Below are 26,028 nucleotides of genomic sequence, written 5' to 3' on the forward strand. Positions count from 1 at the left end.
AAGGCCAAGGCCAAGGCCAAGGCCTTACCTCCTTCTTAGACGTGTGTGCGAGCCACAAATGTGCTGTGTGCATGAGCTGTCCGACGGTGAGAGAGTAGGATAACTGGTGTGGCTGACATTCAACCAACCACTTAGGTGAGAGTTGAGGGGTGGGGCAATTGGCCAGGGTGAGAGACTGGCCGTAGCCTGGATGACAGCCTGTATAATTGTGGAATGTTGCTTCAGGAGGGAGGTATATTAGGGCTGCTCTAATTTTAGTTAGTGCTGCACTCCCCCACTGGCCTGGCTTACCTGTCTGATTGTACTGGCTTTTATTTTTGTTGTTATTGTTTGTCTTATGTGCCCAGGTGAATCCCAGGGGAGGGGGGAGGAACGGGGTGCCCCCACTGGTGCAGTATCAGGCAGAGGGACATATGGCATTGGGGGTCGGAAACGTCAGGTAAGGGAAAGGCAGGACAAATACTTGAAATCTGTCCCAACATTCAGTCTTTCCCCCATATCTCAAGGCCCAGGTTGCCCTACCAGCCCACCCTCTTTGCTGCTGGTGCTGCTTCTGAATGCCAGGTCAGTCCACTATAAAACAATCACCATCCATGACCTGATTGTGGATGAAAGGGCTGACCTGGTGTGTATTACTGAGACCTGGGTGGATGAGCTGGGCGGAGTGGATCTGTCTCAGCTCTGTCCACCTGGGTACTCGATTCAGCACCAGCCTAGATTGGAGGGGGGGGGGAGTTGCCATCATCCACAAGGATTCCATCTGCCTCACAAGGAAGCCCATCCATCCTAGTGCCAGTTATGAGGGTTTGTACCTTGTGCTGGGCCAAAGAGACAGAACAGGTATGCAGCTGGTATACCGCCCACCCCACTGCCCAGCAGTTTCCCTGCCCGAGCTGGCTGGGGTGGTCTCGGAGGTGGTGTTGGAGAACCCTAGGACGACGGTTTTGGGGGACTTCAATATCCACACCAAGGCTGTCCTGACAGGGCCCGCTTGGAACCTCATGGCTACCATGACAACTATGGGGCTGTCTCAGTACATCGTTGGCCCAACACATGTGGCAGCACATACCCTAGGTCTGTTTTTCACTGTTGGTCAGATGGGGAATGATCTGGTTTTGGGGGATTTAGACAACACCATTGTCATGGACGGATCATTTCCTTGTGAAATTTGGTTTGCCAGTAGCAGATCCTCCCTGTAGGGGTGGGGGACTCATTAAGATGGTCTGCCCCCAGAGACTTATGGAATCTGAAGGATTCCTGAATGCTCTGGGGGATTTTCCGACTAATGGAGCTGAATCCTGATAAGGCAGAAGCTCTGTAGATTGGTGGTTCCAGAGTCCTGGAACTGGGTAAGCGACCTGTTCTGGATGGGGTTGCACTCCCTCTGAAGGAGCAGGTGCGTAGCTTGGGAGTACTCCTAGATCCATCCTTGTTACTGGAGGCCCAGGTGGACTCCGTGGCATGGAGCACTTGGAACCAGCTTCAGTAGATCTGCCAGCTACGGCCTTTCCTGGAAAGGGACAACCTAGCCACAGTAGTGCATGCACTGGTAACTTCCCAACTAGACTATTGCAATGCACTCTACGTTGGGCTGCCCTTAAAGATGACTCGGAAGTTGCAGCTAGTGCAAAATGCAGCAGCTAGACTGCTGGCAGGCACATCTTACAGAGACCACATAACACCAGTCTTAAAGGAATTACACTTGCTGCCTATATGCTTCTGGTCAGAATTCAAGGTGTTGGTAATGATGTTTAAAGCCCTAAATGGCTCGGGACCGCGATACTTGAGGGAGTGCCTCTCCTTATATACGCCTGCCCGAGACTTGAGATCTGTTGGAGGAGCCCTCCTCCACATCCCACCAATGCAACACATATGCTATGATGGGACATGGGAGAGGGCTTTCTCTATTGTGAAATGGCCTCCACTTGGACTTTATAGTGGTGCCAAGTAAAAACATGGCTTTTTAACAAAGCCTTTAATGGTTAAATTCACCAAGTTTGCACATTGTTTTAACTGTTTTAATTGTTTTTACTGCTTTTAAATTCTATACTGGTTTTATTAATGGTTTAATTTATTTTTAGCTGTGTATATAGTTTTATATTGTATAATTTTATCTGTATGCCACCCTGAGATCCTAGTGATATTGGGCGGGATACAAATGTTTTAAATAAATAATAAATTATACTCCTTTTATACACAACAATGTTTACTTACAAGCACCCCCTAACGCAGGATGGTACCCTTTTATTACCTTCCTATTACAATGTAATACACTTTTTTCTCTTAATTTTTATGATATGGGGCCTCTGAATCTTAACATGGCTTAGGGCCTCAGCAAGTCTTAATCCAGCCTTGGTTCTCATAATATGCATTCAAAAGCTAATGATCACTGGAGTTCCCATAACAAACCAAGGGAGTCTGCCACCTCAAGGTACAAAGCCTAAATATAAAATATACATCAAATATAAAAGACCTCTGATCCACAACTAGAATTGTTACTACTTCTCAAACACTTCAGAGGCTATAGATGCAGAGACTACTTTTTCATTTTTTTCTTTAAAGGAAAGTTGAAAGAGTTACCAAAAAGCCCATTCTAAACCAATTTTAACTGTGGTACTTTAATAATTTCCACTGATGTACCAAAGTCATTCAATAAAGTTCATTGTTGATATACCCTAATAAAGTCTGGATTTATTAAGAACCTTGACAGACCTATATTATTATTATTATTATTATTATTATTATTATTATTATTACATTTATATCCTGCCTTTTTTCCCTCCAAGGAACCCAAGGCTGCGTACATAATCCTCCTCCTCTCCATGTTGTATAAGACCTCTGCTAAATTAGACCAAAGGCTTAATTAGTACAGTATCCAAAGACTTAGTAGCACAGTATCCTATTTTCCACAGTGGCCAACCAGACTTATAAGCAAGATATTTGGAAAACACACAAGCAAAATATTTCCTCTTCTGCTGCTTTTCTCCTAGCATCTGGTATTCAGAGGCATGTTGCCTCTGAACCAGGAGTAGTATAGACCCGCCATGACTAGTCACCATTGATAGCCTTATTCTCCATGAATCTGTTTAGACTCCTTTTAGAGCCAACTATGCTAATGGCCATTTGTGGAAGGAAATTCTAAAGGTTAAGTATGAGCTGTGTGAAGATGTACTTCCTTTTCACAAAATATTGTAACCTTTCTTTATAGTTACTCCAGTCTCCTGATCATGCTGATTGTTCTTTTCACATCTTCTTCAGCTCTACAATAACATTTTTTGCAATGTGATGACCAGAACTTATACTCAGTATTCCAAGTATGATGTCCATACTTACAAGTTAGAGTGTTTAGGTGTAGATCACTGCCAATCGTTAACATGACAGGAGTGTCTATGAATCCCTTTAAAATTATTATTATTATTATTATTATTATTATTATTATTATTATTATTTATTGCATTTTTATACCGCCCAACAGCCTGGGCGGTTCACAAAAACTAAAACCATTCAAAGTATAAAACAAACAATATAAAAACATGATATAAAATACACATTAAAAATTGATTTAAAACATACCATACATGATTAAAACATCTTTAAAACATTAAAACATCTTTAAAACATTCTAAAATTTCACTGGATAGGCCTTTATTGTCTTTATTGCTTTTTTAAATTCTAAAAGACTGTCAAGCTGATAAGTGGAGCCCGTTACCCCGAGGCAAGGGAGGTTTGACCCCTGCCTGACTCCGGGATCCCCTGTACATCATCTGGACACACAGGGGTGAGCTCGGGGTTGACCCTGGGCTAACCCGTGGTCTAGCAAAGGCCCATAATCTTTGGGTCACTGATCTGGTTATGGGCCCCTAAATTCTATGGAGTCATACCTATGCAGTATGAGAAAAAGTGGCATCACTTCTTAGAGTTGTTGTCTCTGAGCCCAGTGGCAGATTCATTCGGTGGAAAAGCTGGGACCTAGGGCATTGTGCTGAAGTTTTCATTTACTCAAGTCATCTTCCTCTGATTAGTAGACCCAAGTAAGCATCCATGTTTAGCCTCTCTATTCCAAAGTCTATTTTTGAATGTTATTCTGCACTTTTTGCTGGCTCTGGGTACCTAATAATTGCTTAGCCAGATGTTCAGTCCCCCTATCATCACTATCGCATCAGAACCATCCTGGGATATACCAAATCTTTTTAGCTATTTCTGGAAAGCTTAGTGCTCAAGGCTATCTAGTTTGCCAGGATGATTACCCCATTTTTGGATTCATGATCAGAGCACAGCCTGTATCCCTGGTAAGTTTCCAAGTATCCGTGACTAACCAGGAAGTGGGATCCTTCGGGTTCCTTTACTCTGAAATAAAATAAATATATAGGCTTTGACTGTGCTCTTTTTTCTACTGAAATCACTGCCTGGCCCACCCTATGCCACCAAAATTTGAAACTGTACTATTTCAGATTCTGGGTTCTGATGGTGCTCTGCAATGTAACTTGGGTTATAAAATTCTGCTATGGAGCAGTTCTTGAGCAGAGGTAAAATTAGGTTAGGTTTCTCAGGAAGCAAAGGTGGAAAGAGATCAGCAGCACAGAAAGCTGAAAGTAGTGCTGGGGCTAGAAGCTAGACAGGGTTGTCTGTATGTTGCTCCAACAAGGAATAGAGCAAGATTGAGGGTTAAATAAAAATATAGCAAACTTTAGGCCAATTCACCCACCTCCATACTGACTGAGGCATTGGGCTCATCAACACCAAGCAGGATATTCCACTATGAAAGCAATATATAAAACGTAGGAGCCACACTACTGCTTTATAGCGATATTGAAGTGCACAGACAACTGCTGGGGTCCATTGGCACATACCATATACCACTTTCATACCACTATATCCTGCTTGGTGTGGCTCCTGGCTTTTATATGCCACTTTCATAGTGGAATATCCTGCTTGGTGCAGATAAGCCCTTAGTCTCTTTAAGGGCCTGTTTTAGCAAACTCAGGCTGCAACAATATGGGTGTGCCTGGGATATGCTAGTGTCCTCATGGCCTGAGTCTGAAGACAGTAATGTGATTTCCCCTAGACCCAAGGGAGCCAATCCTGGAATCCTTCTGGTGAACTGGATCCTGGGGAGGTGGAAGCTTTGGGATATCTTTCTGTTGCCAGTTTATCTTCTGAAACCATTACCTCTGGAAACTCCTTGGAGAACAAGGGGTTTGGACCCTCTCAGGATGAGAGTTTGGAGCCCAAGTCCATGACGTAAACCTGTTGTGTACAGCCTCACAACCCCTTGCATTTAACAACTTATCTCGGAGCCATAGGTGTTATGTCCCCCAAGCCTTGGCCTTTTTAGGGTACAGGAAAGATTTTGACAGACAAGGATGGGACTGCTTTTCAGGGGAGGGACAGACAGTTCTGTATCACCAGCCAGAACAAAGATATAGTCTGGCCATTATCCTCCAAGTCAGAGGAAGAACCTCTGGCTGAACTTCCATTTCCCTAGCCTCACTGAAGTCTGGGACTGCAAAATCAGATGAAAGTCCTTTGACAGTCCAGTCAGCTTGCCAAAGGAGGGTGGATCTTGGTTTCCTACATAAAGTTCTACCTTGCTTCTGAGATAACATCCTCCTATGTTTCTAGTAGAACTCCAGTGAGCAAGGCTCACACTGAGCTATCCATGGTCCTGTTGCAGCTGCCCTTTGCACAGGAAGGCCCTTCACTTGGCTTGCTGTGCCTGATACCTAGATCGGGCTCTACCTATCTAGCCAGCCTAGACCTGACTGTTCTACCTAAGCTGGACCCTCCTTATTCAGATCTGACCCTGTGAGATGCCACTGGCTTCTCCTGTGAGCCTCAGGTAACCAGAGAATGGGACAACAAAAGGAATTCCATGCAGGCAAGTGAGCAGGTTGTGGAGGAAAGACAGATCTTTCTGCCTCCTGTTCCAGTCTGTGCTGGCTGCAAAGGAAGAGAAGCCTGTCCTTCAGCTCTATTCCTACTCTACCGACCTGCTTGATAGAAAGGAAACATTTTCAGTCGCCTGTAAGGAGGCTGGTTTTCTGCATTTCCATGCTGGCTGCATAGAAGATGGCTTTTCCTCCTCAGCAGCCAGCATGGAAAAACAAGTTACGAACTTTTTAACAGACTAGTAACTTTTGTGATCTTGTTTACAAGGCTTCTGTACCTATAAGTCTCACTGTCTGCTCACCAAGATTTCCAAAGAATGCAGATCATTTTCCACAGGGAAACAGGTAACTTCACTAAAACAGGCAAATCCACATGTAATTGGCACATAACACTAAATTCATGTACTATACTTCTGCACAATTATCACTATTTATGAATTCTCACCAGAAATTAGGAAGAGTACAAAAATAAGGTTTTCATTATTTATTCTAATGATGCAACTGCATCCACTAATCACAAGGCATTTTGACAAACATGCTTCTGGTTTTACAATGTCCTTCATTCACATTCATATTGCAAAAGGGTAGAATAAACAGTACAGTGAATGTCACAGTACACTAAAAAATGTATTTTAATATTGGAATATATCTTCTGTGGTTTCAGGTTCCAAAACTGAATGAAAAAAATGTTTTGTTTTGTTTTTACTAGAACTGCTACTAGTTATTTATATATTGCAAAGGCTAGATAAGAAAAACATTAAGACCAAGGTATGAAGCATAAATAAATCAGACACAAGTCAAGAGTGCTGTCAACAGGGTGGAACATGCATACATGCTTTTAAAGACTGAGGCTGACAAGCCCAAGAAATGTTTGAGAACATTCCACAACTGTGTGGAGAGAGGGGGGAAGAGTGCCCTGTATTCTGGTGCTGCTCCAGGCATCAATATACTCAATGCTATGCCTCTGACCTCCACGTTTAATGGAATGTCTGAACAGGAGTTTACAGCTGTATGTGCATAGGCTCCTCCACTTGACTGGGAACCCTGAGTGCATGCAGGAGTCTACCTTATAGGCTTCCCATTCATATCTTTCACTGAATGCTATCATGGGATGATGTTGGGAGTGGGACCTACAGGCATAGCACTACTCCTCCTCACAATGTGTTCCTAAAATGCATGAAGAAGCACTTGTGACAGGAGCTGGTCATCAAAATGTTGGGATACTCTCAGGGTTAACTTATGCAGTTGAGACTGAATTCATGAATATTGTAGATTGCTAGCATAAGTCCTGGGCTTGGTAGGGTCACAGACAGATGGCTGCATGTGTGTTTAAGGAACTAAACAGCAAATGCCTTTTTGAAAGCATAACTGGGAATTTAGTTCTGGCAACCCATGATGGCCTCCACATGTTTTGAACGTCAACTCCCATCAGAAATGCTGTCCATTCGGAGTTGTTGGATCAAACTCCCATTTGCTGACCAGAACATCTGGAGGGCATCATGTTGCAGAATGCTTGACTATGGACCCTCATCTTCTCTTTCATAACTCGAGTCCTCACTTAAGACTTTCTGTATAAATGCCAGGCTTGCAGTCAACCCAAGGGAGACCTCTTCACAGGAGGATTAGGATTCCTCAGCAAACCCACTCCTACAGAAGACACAGGGCAACCTGAGAAGTCCCATTGCAAGGATGTTCACATGAGGTGCAAAATAACCCTTTCAACCCTGTTCCAAGCTTTTCCATGGTTCCTGAGTCTCCTTCCTCATCCCACGGTTCATCAAAGCACTGGCAAAATTATTATTATTATTATTAATAATAATAATAATAATAACAACAACAACAATAACAATAATATTTCTTACCCGCCTCTCTACTTGGATCAAGGTGGGGAACAACAGTGAATATAAAACACATTAAAAACTGATTAAAAACAGTTTAAATACATGATTAAAACATCCTTAAAATGAAGCAAGTGGGATGCTTAGACTTGGAGTGTAACATCTGGCTACCAGAACACCCTTGCAGCCAGGCTTTACTCAGGAGGAAGGGTCTACTTAGGAACAAGAGACTACACAAAAGGAGAAAGGCCCAGTTTTCGCCACTGAAGCAGCAACATCCAGTATATAAGCCACCAGGTTTTCCCCAGACTGTTGCTTGGTTAATTGCTCTCAGGGTGCTTCTTGCTCCAGCTGTGTTCTCAGGACAGCTTTAAACAATTATAAAAAAATGGAAAGAGGTACATATTTCAATCTAGGAAGCTTTTGATGTATGTAAAACACAATTGGAACACATACATGAACTCTCTATAAGACAGGTTTTAAAATCTACATATTATGTAATTATTTAAGTTGCTAACAGAGGAGTTCCAGTGTGTCATTTAGAGGAATATAGTTGCCCTAAATTTATTTATTTATTCCATTTATATCCTCCCTTTTTTTCCTCTTGCAGGGAGGTGTACATGATCCTCACCTTCTCACATTTTACCCTCGCAACAATCCTTTGAGGTAAGTTAGGCTGAGAATTGGTGACCGATCCAAAGTCACCTACTGAGCTATATGGATTAGTAAGGACTAAACCTGGATCTCCCAAGTCTCAGTCCAACACTCTAATCACTATGGTGCACTGGCTCTTTTTAAATCAGCTTTAAAGCCATGGTTTAAGGTGTCTTCTGAACAGGCCCAGTATGTTTTAAGTTCAATTTTGCTCAATGAAGAAATTCTCTAAAAAGTGGTGGGGAAGAGGGGGGGCATGATCAGCTTCTAAAATATTGTTCCTGGATAAGATGTGAAAATATTCTTAGGACCCACATGAAAAATATAACAGAATGGTTAAAATGGAGCATTACTCCTCAACATGCTTCAGGGAATAATATTTATTAAGATACATGCATTCTACCTTGCTAAAGCAAGGAATAAAAGCAAGAACATTTTGTGCACAAGCACAATACAGTGAGAGCTGCAGAACATTTGTTTATTCACCCATAAACGCTCTTGAGCTGCAACCCAACCATTATGTTCTGCTTAATAATACGTCATAAAATATGTCCACAATATATGCCACCTGCATTAAATATATAATACATTTCTTTATGAACCATACTGCAAAGTATCGTGAATTGAAAGCGATGTGGATGATCTCTTAACTAAAACAGCAAAGAAATGGGTTCTAATCTCCATTTCATAGAAAATACAATCTCTTATGAACAGCTAACATTATTTTAACAGCAGCTAATTATTTGTTTGGCACCACTTAAAAAAAGAAAAGGATTCCAAGATTCTCAACGTGTGTAAATTGCATTTAGTATGATGAATTCATGAGGTTTTCACTTAATTGATGCCTGTATATTGCTGGAAAGTTGGAGAAGCTTGCTGATAGTATAGCAAGGGCAGAGGCTCATAAGCAAGGTGGACAAAATTCAAAATTGAATTCCACAGACAGTGCTCCCAGCACCTTTACCATTTAGTTAGCTTCCAGTCACTTTGCAGGGTGTCCATTTGTCACAGCCACAAGACATATATTTTCACTTCTCCTCCTCTTCTGCCCACTACAATAGGTTGTATAAACCATTATAAATGTTTAATGCTGAACTGTTGATTTACTTCCGCTCTACTAGCAATAAACTTTACTTGAACACACTGTTGGCATTACCTCAAAAGAAAATTAGGCAATTCAAGCAGTAATGACCAGTTAAACAGTAGCTCCTGACATCAAAATTAGATGTTACCCTGGCAGTTTAGTATGTATTAACTTCATTTACTGTAAAATATTCATAGCCATGAAATCCCAAAAGGAGCTAAAGATGAGGCAAGGTTTCTTTACTCAGAAGGATATGTAGTGGTTTCTTGAAGCAGTGAGCTGGAGGGATCCCCTGAGACGTTTGTTAAAATCCCACTACTGAAGTAAAAGAAAGGCAAGATGATTTTCATACAACTGGCAGAGTGCCTATCTGTCCTTGGATATTGTTGAATCCCCGACTGAGATTACTTATCCCTAGAGCTCATGCAAGATATATTTCTTTAAATGAACTTTTCTGTCTGCAGATGCACCAGCAAAAAGAAAAAAAGACTGAGCGAATAAGAATCCACAAAGAAAAAGAAGACAAAACAAAGCCACCCTATAGAATTTTCTGCAGCATATCTCACAGCATCATACTCAGTTGGATGCATTGCATGTACACCTTCCCAGGAATCTTGCCATGGTTGCAATATTAGTTTCAAAAATCTAATTTTGTTGGCCATTAAATTACGCTTACGAACATAAGAAGACCCATACTGGATCAGAACAAGGGTCCATCTAGTCCAGCACTCAGTTCACACAGTGGCCAACCAGCTATCAACCAAGCAGGACATGGGTGCAACAGCACACTGTTCCCCAGCAACTGGAGCATATAGGTTTATGCCTCCAATACTAGAGGTAGCACATAGCGATCCGAACTAGTAGTCATTGATAGCCTTCTCCTCCAGGAATTTATCCAACCCCCTTTTAAAGCCATCCTTTCTTTTTACATTCCTTTCTTGTATTCCTTTTTATCCCTCCTTTTTTGCACAGTAGAAGTGTCACTCCCAGATGGAAATGTCTTCATGTCAACAGAATACAGCACAGCAGTGATGCAGCCAGTTTTAGCATTCTTTTCCGGCTGAGCCAACCGCATTGCTTGCTATCATTCAGATTAAATCATGCTCATCTTTGGCAGCAAAGCCTACCAGTGTTGCATCTGCAAGTTACCTTTGGGCATATAATTTTACTATATTATTGTTGTACTTTAGGTTATTTCCATGATTTTATTGTCCCTTTTTCTTTTTAGCCTGTTTATGAGCGAGGCACTGAAAGATTCTTGGACAAAGGCTGACATATGAAAACAAAAAAGGATACATATAGGAAGTGGAAGGAAGGCCAGGCTACAAAAGAAGAGTATAGACAGGTGGCACAGAAGTGCCGAAATGGCGTCAGGAAGGCTAAAGCTGTGAATGAGCTGAGATTAGTGAGGGATGCTAAAAGAAATAAAAAGGCTTTCTTCAGACACATGAGTAGTAAAAGCCAGAGGAAAGAACTGGTGGTTCAACTGCTTAATGAGGATGGCAAATTGATAACAGACGACAAAGAAAAGGCTGAAGTGCTCAATTCCTACTTTGCCTCAGTCTTCTCCCCTATGACCTCCCTGGAAAAAGTGAAGAGAGGAGAGGAGAGAGGAAGAAAGTCTTGCTGCAGTAGTAGACTTTTGCTAGCATTTTGCTGGATTCAGTGATTGTGAATTTTCCAGAAAATTTTGAACTAGATTTTTTTCCAATACAAATTAGGCCGTTTTCATAAGAAAAGTTTCAGTTTGTATCAGAAAATCAGTAGAGAGTGATCTAATTTAACATGCTTACTAAATACAAGTAAAACCTAAAACAGTACCCCATGTTAAAAAAAAAAAAAAAGTCGCAATACACCTCAAGCATATGACCTGAAATATTTGAGGGGGGGATTAAAGCACACACTTAAGATTACAATCCTATGCATATTCAGCCAGAAAAAATTCCTACAACTCCCAACATATTCCAACTAGTCATGCATGTGATTTAAATCTGAAATTATGTATTTAAAAAAGCATATATTTCCCTTATTGTTTAAATGTAAGAAGAAACAAAGGTACTAAAAACTATTATTGCACTAATTCAGCCTTCCCCAATCTAGTGCCCTCCAGATATATTGGACTACAACTCCAGCATCCTTCAGTTGGAAGCATGGAGGTCACCACATCGGGGAAGGCTACACTAATTAATTTTAGCAACCCAAAGAACTGTGCATGATATGCTGACAACCACTCATTTCAAGTCTCTTCCACTGAGGTTGTTGGGACACCTTCAGTTTCATTGTCACTACCTATTAGTCCCATTTTACACTGAGACATATATGCATTTCAATGACACGTATGTATTCGCTTATATATGTGGTAGGGATAATCACCTGAAAAACATTGATTACAACTTTAAAACTACCAAGCCTGCCTGATAACTGTATTTGCAATTAGCATCCATTCATTGTTATTGATAAACGTATGAAACAGAACATTTTTTGCAGAAAAAGTATGCACGGAAAACATTTCCACTCCCATCACTTTTTGGATTTAACCCTATAGTATCATAGCACATTGCAATGCTGAGAAATCAGATTTCTAATGTATGTATTAAGGTATATATCAAACAAGGAGATCAGCAACTGAGAAAGCAATTCTAAAAGAATATATTGACCTTTTGAATTAATATAGTAAAAAAAAATACCAACAGTGGCTGCGTTCGGATGACACAATAATCAACCAGCTTGAAAGCTGGAGGAGATATCCTTGCCCCCTTGACTTCATTCTCCACCACTCTGGGGAGAATGGGGATGAGGGATGCAAAAATCTCTCCTGCTGCTTGAAAGCTGCAGGAGAAATCCTTGCAACCTGCCCTCCCTGTTCTCAGTGCCGCACCCAGGGCTGGGACGTGCATGTCCCTGGAAGTGTGTGAGGTGCCTCCAATTGCAGCACCCCACCCAGGGATGGGACATGTACATCCCAGGAAGCACATGGGAAAGTGCTAATCATGGTATCTGCCACGATCAGTGGCTCCCCATGTGCTTCCCAGGACAGCTCACACGTGCCTGTAGAGCCCCACTAGGCAAGAGCAGCAGGGGATTCTGCCGCTCTTGCCTCGCGACTTTGTAGCCATGTGAAATAGTCAATGGAGCCCACCACATAACACAATAATCAACAATTGTGCAGATAGTCAACTCTGCACACCGCTGATTATTAGCGATGGTTATTCCATGGTGTGGAAAAGGCTCTCCAGATGACACAATAGTCAACGGTTGACTATTTAAGCAACAGTTGACTATTGTGTCATCCAAACCCAGTCAGTTTGTTTCGTAGTGTACAATGCAAGCACACATTTGTAGTAAAAAGTGATCTTTAAAATAGTACATTGATCTGAGGAAGAGCAATGTCAAATAACCACTGGCAACATGTAAACTAATAGTAAAAATAGTAAAAATAAATAAATAGTGCATTAAGATGAAAACAGGTTAATACTTCGCATACAACCAAGCAACTGAAAATGACAAAACATTAAACAATTGGCTGTTGCAGAATTACTATTCAAGAGCTGGAAATGTTTGCAAAGCACAAGTCAGAACTTTCACAAGAAAATGCCACCATCTCAAATTCTGTTTTTTTTAAAATCTGGTTTTCAGCCAAAGGATAATTGAGTAGAAGGTTAAAAAGACTTGGGCAAAAAGGTGAGGCAAAGTGAATTTGAGTAAAAGAGAAGTTCAGATAATGTTTTTGCCCAGATCTACATCCACACTGAAAGAGAGCTAATTGTTAAATTAAATCCTATTACTAATAGAATTATCTAAGCATATCTACACAGCAAAGGACATTAGACATTTTTGGAGCAGGAAGAGACTATTCAGCCCAAGATGCTTGTCCTTTTCTGTTTACCTTAATCCTTATTTTGGGGGGCAAATCCTTAATCCCCTCCTCCAGAAAATAATCTCTTAAACTCATTTAAGGCAAGGAGCATAAACCTGTTGAAGAGGTTTATTACTCAGAAAAAAATATTCTAAACTCTGCACATAGAATTCAGGCAGCAGACATAGCCATTTTACTACAGATGTGCTCATTCAAGAATTTTCAGGTACACTTCAGGTACAGGTACAGTTACTAAAGCCCAAGGATGTGGACAAGGTCTTTGGCCAAGTTTGGTCAACCACCTGTGTGCTTGAACCTTGCCCTTCACGGCTCATTACATCAAATAAGGAGGGCATCGCAGGCTGGGTCCAGGAGGTTGTAAATGCCTCCCTGAGAGAGGGAGTGGTGCCGGCCTCTTTAAAAGAGGCGGTAATTAGACCACTCCTGAAGAAGCCTAACCTGGACCCAGAGGATGTTAACAACTACAGGCCGGTGGCTAATATCCCCTTCCTGGGCAAGGTGTTTGAGTGGGTGGTTGCAGGACAACTCCAGGCACTCTTGAATGAAACGAATTATCTAGATCCATTTCAATCGGGCTTCAGGCCTGGTTTTGAAATAGAAACTGTCTTGGTCGCCCTGTGAGATGACCTTTGCCGGGAGAGGGACTGGGGAAGTGCAATCCTGTTGATTCTTTTGGACCTCTCAGAGGCTTTCGATACCATCAACCATGGTATCCTTCTGGATAGGTTGTCTGGGTTGGGAGCTGGAGGCACTGTGTTGCAGTGGTTCTGCTCCTACTTGGATGGCTGATTCCAGAAGGTGGTGCTGGGGGATTATTGCTCTGTGCCGTGGCATTTAGGCCATGGGGTTCCACAGGGCTCTATTTTATCCCCTATGCTGTTTAACATTTACATGAAACCGCTGGGAGAGGTTATCCGGAGATGTGGGTTGAGGTGTCATCAACATGCGTTTGACACCCAGCTCTACCTCTTCTTTTCATCAAACCCAGGTGAGGCAGTAGCTGTACTGAATCAGTGCCTGAGCACAGTAATGGACTGGATGAGGGCCAATAAACTGAGACTCAAACCAGACAAGATGGAGGTACTGTTAGCAGGTGGTTCACTTGTTCGGCTAGGTGATGTTCATCCTGTTCTGGATGGGGTTGCCCTCCCCTTAAAGAATCAGGTTCGTAGTTTGGGGGTGTCACTTGAGGCACAGGTGAACTCAGTGGCAAAGAGCACCTTTTATCAGCTTAGGCTGATATACCAACTGTGCCCTTATCTGGACAGAGATAGCCTAGCTACAGTTATCCATGCTCTCATAACCTCTCATTTGGATTGCTGCAATGAGGCGGCCTTTGAAAATGGTCTGGAAACTTCAACTGGTACAAAACAGGACAGCATGTTTACTAACAGGGACTGGCCAATGAGACCATATCATGCCAGTCCTTTTCCAGCTTCACTGGCTGCCAGTCCAGGTCCGGGCCCGATTCAAAGTGCTGGTATTAAAATTTAAACCCCTAAACGGTCTGGGGCCAGGCTATCTGCAGGAACGCCTCCTCCCATATGTACCTGCCCAGACCTTAAGGTCAGCCTCTGGCGTCCATCTCCATGAGCCCCTGCCAAAGGAAGTGAGACAGGTGGCTACCAGGAGGAGGGCCTTCTCTGCTGTGGCACCCTGGCTGTGGAATGAGTTCCCTGAGGAGGTTTTAATTTTTGTGAAAAGAGCTTCACCTATTGGGCGGTACAAAAATGCAATAAATAAATAAATAGAAAATATGGTGGATTTCCTACCTTTTCCGGACAGCAGTAGCAGCAAGATATGGGTTACTTTTTGTTTAAGGTATTAACCCTGAGAAAGTTCTTGTTTACTACCTGCATTGATTACTTTATATGAAGTAATTCTCTTTCAGCCTGAGAGCCAAGTTCCATTTTTGGAGAAGTTCTTTAGGCCATATTGAAAAGGTAGTAGTGGGGTTACCCAAACACCAACGTATTTTAGCTTAAAGTTCTTATTGCTCTTCTCCCAGGCATTTAACAGCATATGTTGAGCTTTCTTACCAACCCCAGATCAATATCTGCTTTGTATATTATCTGTTTTATGTTTTACGGGTTTAAAATTTTGCATATCTGTTTTCTAAAATGTTCAATGTTTTAATCTTTGTAAAATTGCCCAAAGAGCTTTGGCTATGCCTTCTGGGAGGCATTTCAAAATTTAGAATCGGAAACATCCAGCAGAAAAGCTGGGAAACCATCTTTTGGTGGTTGAGGGAAAGGGGAAGGGGTATGGCCTTTTGTGGACCCCCAAAGGAGTAGATTTGGCCCCCAAGCTTGAAGGTCTGCATCCCTGCTTTAAATCCTGCTGTGAACAAGATCTTTCACCAAAGCCATTTAAGAGTCTAGACAGTGTAAGGAATCAGAGAATCTAATAAAATGCCTGTAGCAAAATCTCTCCTACTTTTTCCTGACATCCTGAACTGTGATTTATCAAGTAGGAGACTGTGATTTAGCATATGAATACAAGGTATGAGGGTTACTTCTGATACATGAGCCACCATTGACTGCCTCTTTCTGTTCATACTTTATATCCCTTTACTTCTTGTGTGGTTCATTTTCCCCATCTCTTTCTCCTCCCAATTCCTGAGGGAAATTAACCACTCAGAAGAGAGATAAAGGTGAACAAACAATAGAGGGAGAAAGGTAACCAGTGGTTCCTACTTCACTGTGTGTGTGATTTCTATCCCGTCCAGGGCTCCATCTACATGGGGGAGGTACTCCTACTGAGCCTCAAGCATAGTCATTGCACATGCCATAAAACCTGCATTTTTGCAAAGCCATTTTGTGACGATTTTCCTGTCATACCAGCTTCAGTGCAGTTTGGGAGTCTGTGTGTCCTCACCTAGCAATACTAGCTTCAGTACTAGCTGGGTGGAGCAGGCTGATAGGAGGAAGGGAGTCATGAAAGGTGGACCTGAGGAGAGGAGCTGGTTTCACTCTCCGCTATTTTGGGGTTTTTTTTCCAAATGAGCTTTTCAATCAGCCCAGTAAGCACATCTACTCATAAGTAATTCCCATTGTCTTCCATTGCATTTATTTAGCACGGAAGTGGAGAGAGGAGAAGGGAAGGAAATTGCTTTGCGTTTTGTTTCAAATCTCGCTCATCTGGAGGTGCGGACCTGTACATAAGTTTAATTACCTTTTTAAAAAAAGGGGGGGGAAGGAAGCTTGTTGATGCTGCAAGACTCCACACATATATGCTTGAACTCATGCAGTGTGCCATGCAAAAGTGTTACTATATGCCACTTTAATTGACTGTGTGTGCTACAGGAGGAGCAAATCCGATACGATGAAAACAGGGTCTTAAACTGAGTCACGCTGGAAAGTGTCTTCATGTAGATAGGACCCGGGTTTCTCTGCCTGTTGGTGGAAGAACCTTCAGAATTTTCAACAGGCAAAATCATGAGGTAGGGCTGCTCTCCCATGGTGAATATAATGCATAGCCATTTCCCATGAGTCAGTTCTCGAACTCAATGCAGTCATATCAATATACCTACAAGGTACAGCAAATTAGTACATTGGCAAACTGATACTGAGTTACAGCATTTGCGCAATGTGATGATTCTGTAGGCCAGCTGGAAAGACTACCTTAAAGAAGACTGTTCAGGTTATTATTATTATTATTATTTATTTATTTATTTAGCGCCATCAATGTTCATGGTGCTGTACAGATTAAAACAAGAAAATAGCAAAACCCTGCCACATAGGCTTACATTCTAATAAAATCATAATAAAACAATAAGAAGGGGAAGAGAATGCACCAAACAGGCACAGGGTAAAGTAAAACTAACAGTATAAAAGTCAGAACAAAATCAAGTTTTGAAAGCTTTAGGGAAAAGAAAAGTTTTTAGCTGAGCTTTAAAAGCTGCGATTGAACTTGTAGTTCTCAAATGTTCTGGAAGAGCATTCCAGGCGTAAGGGGCAGCAGAAGAAAATGGACAAAGCCGAGCAAGGGAAGTAGAGACCCTTGGGCAGGTTACACAGGAAACCATTACATACAAAGGTTTGTATCCAAGCATCCACAAATAATATGGTCACCAGGTTGCCTGTGGCAGCCAGAAATTTAATTCTGGTGACCACAGGGAAAACCTTTATCATATTCCATCATAAAGTGTTGCATTGAAAACAAACAAAAAACTGCCAGCATTGGCTCTTTCAAAATGGCGTCAAGCTGCATTTTGTGCTTGCATGCAACACAGCAGCATAGGGTGGAGGGATCTATATACCCTATTTCTTCAATTCTAAGACACACTTTTTTTCCCATATAAACATCTCTAAAAACGGGGTGCATCTTAGAATCGCAGGTGTGTCTTAGGGTTGGTTTGTTTTTCTGTTGGTGGTACTGAAATTAGTGTGTGTCTTATAATCGATGGCGTCTTACAATCGAAGAAATACGGTATACACACACCACTGCTCATCTCCTTTGGGCAGGGAGGGGACGTGCCAAGCAGGGGTACAAAAAGTGGGCACTTATTTGTTCTCTGGGGTAGAGCAAGCGAGACAGCTGACCTTTGCTGGCTAGAAATAATGGTTTGTTACCCAGCCTAGCCAAAATGTATGGTACCTTGCATGTAATGAAACCCCAACGGCCCCTCCTTCTAACAAAAAAAAGCTTTGGAAGGGACTAAGTTGGAAAAGAAAAGGATCAGATGTATGCTTATTCCTCTCCCACCTACCACTTCTCTGCTCCAAGTTCACATCCTCCAAGCTGCTTTTGGATCCGAATGCAAGTTTGCAAGTGTAAATACATGTCTAGAATATGACAGCAAAAAGGCAGCGTAGGAGGCAATTGGTAGTGGAAAAGCAGTGGGACAAATGCTTTTAATAAGAAAAAGGGGTGTCAGGGTCCATTACTCATTTTTCTAAAATGTGGTTTAGCCTTGGATTTTGCATGAAATCTATCCATTACTTGTGGCTAATTCTTCTCCAACCTAGATATATGAACTAATGAATAAGTCCCACTGGGATATAAATCTGAAGCTTACAAAACTGTAATTTTCCACTCTTGCCATCACTGTCAAAAGTTACAATATTAAATTAACAGAAACTGAAATTATATAATTTTTGCTGTAGCTGGAGGCTAGTATCTCTCACAAATCAGGCTTCTTATGTTTTGCAGATGTCTATCATCCTGCATGTCCAGAAAGCTTTATTTTGAGATCATAGAAATCCAGTTAAAACACTAACAGCTAAGAAGTAGAAATAGTTGATGAAAACCAAAGCCCACTAAACCAAAGAAGAATAAGAATTTTGTGGAATTCTGCTGCAGCAATGTTAAGGTCCACAGACCACACTTTTTCATTATATGTCACAATTACACACAGTTAATAGTCTAACTTATTTCTCCTTCCCAAGTAGCTGTTACTTTTATAAAATGAAGCTTTGTTAGTAGAGCGTCCACCTAATTCTATAAATCATCAGATTAAACAGAAATCAAACAATCTGGATTTATAATGGCTTCTTTTAAACTGGCTTTTCAGAACATCAATGGTATGCAGCTTGAAACAATCCAGTTTCTTTTGTTCATTTTGAAACAAAGAACTACTATTTGATAATGAGCTTCTCTGAAGGATACTTCACCATTTTACCCTGCTTTCGATTTTTGCATTAAAAACCTTCACATTTCTGGTAACATTTGTCATTTTCAAAAAACAAAATAACTACTTGGTGGTGTGTTCCCCCTCCACCCCCCCCACCCCCCCCCCCCGTGGAAATCTTATGTTCCCATTAGTTTATTACATAAATTGTACTTGTGTATCTTGTAAATTCCATATGTTGTCTGAATAGGCTTTTATCCAATTCAAGCAACCGATCCTATTACACAAAAATGCCCCTTTAAGTATTAGTCGCAAATGACCACATCACCATAGGGTTACCAAGCTAAAACACATTTCATTTACATAAAGAAATAATATTCTGTCCAATCATCATAGTAGAACAGAGTGCCTATTAATGTAATCTTTTCATTCATTTTTGTATTTATTTTATACTACAGTATGTTTCTTTAAAAAAAATAACATGCTGATGCAGAAATAAAGAAACTAACAATGTTTTTTGTAAGTTCTACTAACATCATATCACACATACAGTGTGAGTTAAAGCCATATGGGACAGAAGATACATATGGGACAGAAATCGAACTCAAGAGTTTCCATCTCCAGAATTTATATGCTCCCCTAACCTCAAACCTCTTCCTATGTTACAAATTAAAAATACAGAAATACTCATGCATTATTCCTAGGTCTGAAAAAAACCTTTCAGAAAGGTTAATATAGGTTATAGGTATAAGACAACTACACAGAGATAGATGGATGAACACTAAACTCTCCTGAGATTCGAACCTGTTTGTTCACTAACTTATTTTAAGACAAATGCAACATACTGTACCTAATGTAAATTAGTACCTAGTAAATAATTCTGTTATAATTATTAAAGCTAATCAGGTATCAGTTTGGTGAGAGATTGTCTGGGAGCTCCGTGTAAACTGCTCATATCTGCATATTATTGGAATGGGCCACAAATCAGAATTGGATATAGATACTAATTGATATCTAGAACAAGTATAATACATAAACTAGTTTATACAAACTTAAAATGTAATTACTCCAATTCAGCAAGGGAAAACTAATGTGGAGTTCTTTACTAGTTCAGGAACCACACACATTGATTGGAGGTGACTCACCAACTAGTGCCTTGATCCAGATTAAGGCTGATATGTATAATACCGCTCTCTAATTTCATAAAGTATTTTCTCAAAAGATCGGTTAGCCCCTATAACAAGGTGGCACACTCAATGAGTACAATCCAAAGAAAATTAAATGGGACTTAATCAAAAGTAATAGGACCCAAGGGTTTAAGATCCAGTTATTTGAATGGGACTTAAGCGGACACAGTTTTCAGTGGAATTTAAGAAGTCACAATGAATTCAATGGAATTTAAGCAGGCCTAGTCTTCTCTGGATTGCACCCTGTACAAATATCCAGGGTATTACATGGGAGAAGCAAAGCACAACAAAGTTCACAGTGAACCATGCTAGAAAATGGTCAAAGTATTTGAAGAAATAGCAGCCAGGGGTGGTGGGGAGGGGGACGTGTCAGATGGATGTGCAGGGAAACTCCTTCCAGACCCTAAATAAGGTATTCAAGACTTTAGTAGACTGTTAGTGCAGGGGATTTCTGTCAATTCAACCCAAAGAAAAAAAAACCCAAGGCACTTCCTTAACAACAGCTAACCCTATTAGATATCCCATCTCTAGTGGTAGGTAGCCACCTTGGTAACCACAGAAACAATCAACAGGAGGTGGGAGAATCAGTTCCTTCCTGCTTGCAACAGATAAGCCATTCAATAATAAACCATTCACATTAACCAAATAAATACTAGAAACAATGGCCAGAATCCAAAGAACTGTGAACTAGTTCCAAGCACTTTAGACTTCTTCTTGAGTAGACAACCCTCTTAGCCACATATCAAGCTCCTTTTGAAGTGGGAGGGAATTTCAAAATCCTATGCAATGCATGTTCAAAGGGGAAAAAGTGGGCTTTATGGCTCATTGAACATACTTTGAAGGAAACAGTCTGAGAACTGCAACCATGAGCCACAAGCCAAGGCACCGTGGTTGGGCCATACAGAAGAAGGTCCCATGAGCCCATCCTCATGGGAATTTGTGTCCACAGTCAGTTGTATAATGCTTTTCCTGTTATACAGTTTGTGAATGTATGTAGCAATTTTCAGTTTGATGTCAACCTGTGCATTGCTGCTATTTTCAGAACAGGAATGCCCACCCACCCCCAGCCAATGGTAACCTAAGGATCTGTTTTCCTAAATGTTCGTTTTTGTATTCTCATCTGCTTTGGACACATCTTCCTCCCTTCCTACTAAAGAAATAACAGGAAGAAAGTAATCATTTCTGGCAACAATAGCTTCTTCCAACCTTTTTCTCTACAAGGTAAAACAGATAATGTGAGGTGGTAGTCAACAAGAGGTAGAAGACTACTCATTTCCCTATAGGCAACTTTCAAAACACAGCCCAAAATTTGGCCTCCTTTGTTACATTTTTACCATTCAACCAGCTAGAAAAAAAATGAGGCGGGGGGTTGTCTCTAAATTATGCCATGCTAAAACACTGAAAAGCTTTCAGGCACCTTCTGAAAATCAAATACGAACCTCGGGGACACAAAAATAAGCACTCCAGTACTGCAGTGAAGTGCAGCTATTATGCAGAAGCGGTTAACTTTTGTTAAAATTATTGAGACGAGAGAGAGAGAGAGAGAGAGAGAGAGAGAGAGAGAGAGAGAGAGAGAAGATGGCCCCTCTGCACGACACCTACACACCTGGTCTCTTCATTCTAAGGAGGCAGGGGGGAAAGGAACCCCGTGGGATCTGTCAGCAGACGCACGTTTCCCCTTAGAATCCATCCCCAAAGCTCAACTGCAAGCTCCGGCCGCTGGTCCAATGGTATCTCTCTTTTTTTGAGAGAGATCCCTGTGAATGCAATAGCTGCAGCGGGTCTTGCAGCCGAGCCGCCGCCGCCGCCGCCGCCACCCCCTCTATTCCTGAGCACTTCTTCCCGCCCCGAATGCCCGCTCATTGAGACCTCGGCGCGTTTCTTACCTTGCCCGGCTTGGGCACGTTGGCAAAGGACTAAAAGCACCCCAAGGAGCATGACCGCCTTGGAGAGGGGCCCTTTGACAGCCGCTGCCGCTGCCTCGGCGGTCCTCCGATCAGGGCATGGCGGCGGCGGCAGCAGGCTAGGGCCAAGGCTGGTCGCCCGAGCCCGCGAGATGCCGGCAGCGAAGAGTCCCCGCCGCAGGCGCGCGGGAGGCTCACACCTCGGGGCCGCCGCCGCCGCCGCCGCCGCCGCGCCGAGAGCCATTTGTGGGGCGGCTCAGCTCACACATCCCCGTCGAGGGACCGGCGCCTGCCCGCAAGCTTCTCAGCGCGCGCGGCTGCCCATGGCGCCTCCGCCAGGAAAGGCAGGCGAGAGACAGGTTGCGAGCTCCCGCCAATGTCGCCGCCGCCGCCTCAGAGCAGCAGGTGTAGAGGCTGCCGCGAGAAGCTGCAGAGGCTCCTCATGGATCCGCCCGCCGCTGGGCCCTTCCCGCCTCCCCCTCGCCTGTCGCCGGGTGGGGGACAGCGGACGCCCCTGAGCCTGGCGTCAGTCCCCAAGGGGCTCCCTCGCTCCTCGGCCCTCGTGCTTGGCGACTCCTTCCCTCGCTCTGGGGCCGGAGTTGAGATTGCAGCGCTGAAAGGGCGCCTCATCGACAAAGGAATCACGTAGCAACCCTCCGCCCCCTTCTCGCTCTTGACTAGTCGCAGAGATGGCGGCGCTCCTGAGCCGAGGGGGACCTCTTCTGGGCTCTGTAGGCCCTCGCTGGACAAGGATGGGCGCCTCCTTAAGGAGCACTTTGTGCGAAGGCACCTCTCTGCGCCACCCCGGAGGCCAAAGAGGGCCATTCACGTTCCGGCGCTCAATGCTCTTCTCCCCTGCGCCTCAGAATAATGAAATCAAGTCTCCCCACTCTTCTTCCCATAAGAGCAGCCCACCCTGATGCCGTTTCCACCTGTTCCTCCAACTTCTAGAAAGGAATATTGTGCTGCTAGCCTTCAGGAGTTGGTAGTGTGGATCCTCACGCAAAAGCCTCTTCTTTGAAATGTTTAAGTAACAGCCGTTCCCAGGCTCAAGCCGGTTTACAAAAATATGGGATTAAAAATAAAATAAAGTGAGGGTTCCACATCACACACAATATAATCTGCCAATTCATCCAAAATGTAGCCCCTCCCACTCCAAGTAGGTATCCAATAATCACCCCCAAAATAGGTGGTCCTTGCAGGCATTGAGAAGGCCATCAAGGAGAAAGGAATTTGCCCTGAGTGATCATCATATGGAAATGATTTCGGAGCCTCAGAGACATTGCAGCAAAGACCCTGTCCTCACTGTTGATCATTTCCCTACATGGAATGTTGGTAAACAGAGCAAGATCTTAAGCAGTGCAGGGATTCATGTGGTGAGAGGAGGGAAGGGAGGTATTTTGGGCCCAGGCTATTTAGAGCTTTGAAAATGAGTGTTTGAATTTAGGTCTGGAAAAGCACAGGCAGTACAGTTTCCACAAAATGTGTTGACTATATTCTCAGTTCCTCATATTCATCAGAAAGCAGCTGTGGCATTTTGCACCGACTATGGCTTCCAAATCATGTTCAAGGGAAGCTCTACATAAAGCATAGTATAGTTGATCCTTGGGGATACAAAAGCATGGATAAGCGTTGTGTGATTCCTCCACTCCCAAAATGACAATCCCCTGTGGGACCTGTTCAGTTATTATGAAGCACTCCTGGATCCTGCTGCTACCTATTTTTTCAGGACCAAAGCAGAATTTGGGAGAATGCCAAAGCTCTGAACTTGTTTTGATGCAGTACTACTTTGCCAGCAGCAAAGGAGGAGAGCTCCCTCAAGAACACATGGATTACCTATGATTACTGCCTCCAAACTCTCTTGAGTCAGTTGGAAGGGTCCTAGCAGTACTAATCAGAAGGCAAGGCATTGTGTGCAGATCTTTTGAGGCTTTTTCCTTAATGGATTTTCTGTGCTGAGAAAAAAAGAAGCAGTAGAAAAACATGTGATGGTTACAAGTAGAGGACAACTTTGCCTGGACCTCTGTAAGAACATAAGGAGAGCCATGCTGGATCAGACCAAGGGTCCATCTAGTTCAGCATTCTGTTCACACAGTGGCAACCAGCTGTTGACCAGAGACCCACAACCAGGACATGGTGCAACAGCACCCTCCCCACCCATGTTCCCCCAGAACTGCCTCTGATACTGGAGGTTTCACTTAGCCATCAGGACTAGCAGCCTTTGATAGCCTTCTCCTCCAGGAATTTAACCGCCTTTTAAAGCCATCCAAATTGGTTGCCATCATCACATCTTGTGGTAGTAAATTCCATACTTTAAATATGCGCTGTGTGCTGAATCTCCCACCAATCAGCTTCATGGATGACCCCAGGTTCTAGTATGAGAGAAGGAGAAAAAAGTCTCCTTACCCACATTCTTCACACCATGCATAATTTTGTAGACCTCTATCATGCCTCCCCTTAGCCTCCTTTTTTCCAAGCTGAACAATCCCAGCTGCTGTAATCTTCCCTCATGGGGGAGATGCTCCAGTCCCTTGATCATTTTAGTTGCCCTTTTCTGCACTTTTTCCAGCTCTACAATATCAAGGCAGTATGATACTGGCAGTTTTATTCTCAATTCCTTTTCTAATAATGCCTAACATGGACTTTGCACACTGGGTGGGCATTTCCATTGAGCTGTCCACCACAACCCCAAGATCTTTCTTGGTTGGTCACTGCCAGCTCAGATTCCATCAGGTTATACTTGAAGTTGGGGTGGGGGGCTCATCCCAACATGCATCACTTTAGACTTGCTTACATTGAACGGCACTTGCCATTTGGATGCCCACTCTCCCAGCTTAGAGAGAACCTTTTGAAGAGATCCTTCTGTAAACAAGACAAGGCACCTAAACAATAAAATTCTTGTCTGGAAGTACCCTTAGTTTCAGGTGTCCTCTTCCATGACTTCCAAATACTGGTAGGTCAGAGACAACCACTACTGGATATTTAGGTATATAAATCCAGGCATCATCAGCCTATTAACAAAATTTAATTCCTGAGATCTAGATGACTTCTCCAAACAGCTGCATATTGATGTTAAACAGCATCAGTGACAATGAATGATAAAGAACACTACAGGTCAAACCTCATGATGCTGAACTAAACTCCCAAATTTCCACATTCCAAATGTAGTGAGAATAATTATTTAAATAATGTAGCATCACCAGATACTCTAACAAGATTTTCAAGCTAGTATGTAACAGGGATAGGCAACTTTGTGCCTTCCAGATGTTTGCAACTACAACTCCCAGCATCCCTGGATCCTGACCATTGGCCATGTTGGAAGCAGTTTATGGACATTGTAGTCCAGATATCTGTAGGGTACCAGGTTGCCTACCCTTGGTCTCTAAGAATGGTATTTTGTAAGATATTGATGAGAACATTTCACGCAATACCATTCCCCCTGTCAACACCTAGCCACTGATTATCTACATGGATTTCAAATCATTACAGTCCCATAACCTTGTCAGATAGAAAAGTTTTAAAAAAGCATGTGTAACAAAGTTGCTGCTCAGTCAGCATACTCAGCTTACACTCAGTTTACATGCTCAATCAGTTTCGGGGGGGGGGGAGGTAAGAATTGTTACAGGTTTGACTGGTTGACTGGTTCATCTTTGCAGGGGGGGGTTAATGAATAAGTGGATAACCATAGTTAATACAAGCAGCATCCTGCTCTCCCTCAAAGCAGCACTGATTACCCTAGTCAATGACCCAGAATGCTCATTTTGGCTGGCAAATCCCCCTTTCATAAAACAAAATAAACTATGTAAGAATATAAGAAGAGCCATGCTGGATCAGACCAAAATCCATCTAGTCTATCGTTCTGTTCACAAAGCGGCCAACCAACTGCCCACAGGAAACCCACAAGTGGGATATGATTCCAACAGCATCCTCCCATCCATGGTGTACATAGGCATACTGTCTCTGATACTGGACGTAGCAGATACTCTTTGACAGACTTCTCTTCCAAGAGTTTACCTACTCCCTT

General features: G+C 42.7%; 1 protein-coding gene across 1 annotated transcript in view; it reads right to left on the minus strand.

Annotated features, from left to right (window-relative positions):
• KIAA1549L (KIAA1549 like) overlaps positions 1-22,123 on the minus strand; it is a 190,479-nt gene extending 168,356 nt beyond the window's left edge. The window contains exon 1 of the mRNA XM_063117318.1: positions 21,987-22,123. Within this exon, the coding sequence (XP_062973388.1) occupies positions 21,987-22,038 (52 nt within the window). The 5' untranslated portion in view covers positions 22,039-22,123. The remainder of the gene's footprint in view (positions 1-21,986) is intronic.
• Between the last annotated feature and the right edge of the window lie 3,905 nt (positions 22,124-26,028).

The sequence above is a fragment of the Elgaria multicarinata genome, chromosome 2 (assembly GCF_023053635.1).
Source record: "Elgaria multicarinata webbii isolate HBS135686 ecotype San Diego chromosome 2, rElgMul1.1.pri, whole genome shotgun sequence".
Taxonomy (NCBI): domain Eukaryota; kingdom Metazoa; phylum Chordata; class Lepidosauria; order Squamata; family Anguidae; genus Elgaria; species Elgaria multicarinata.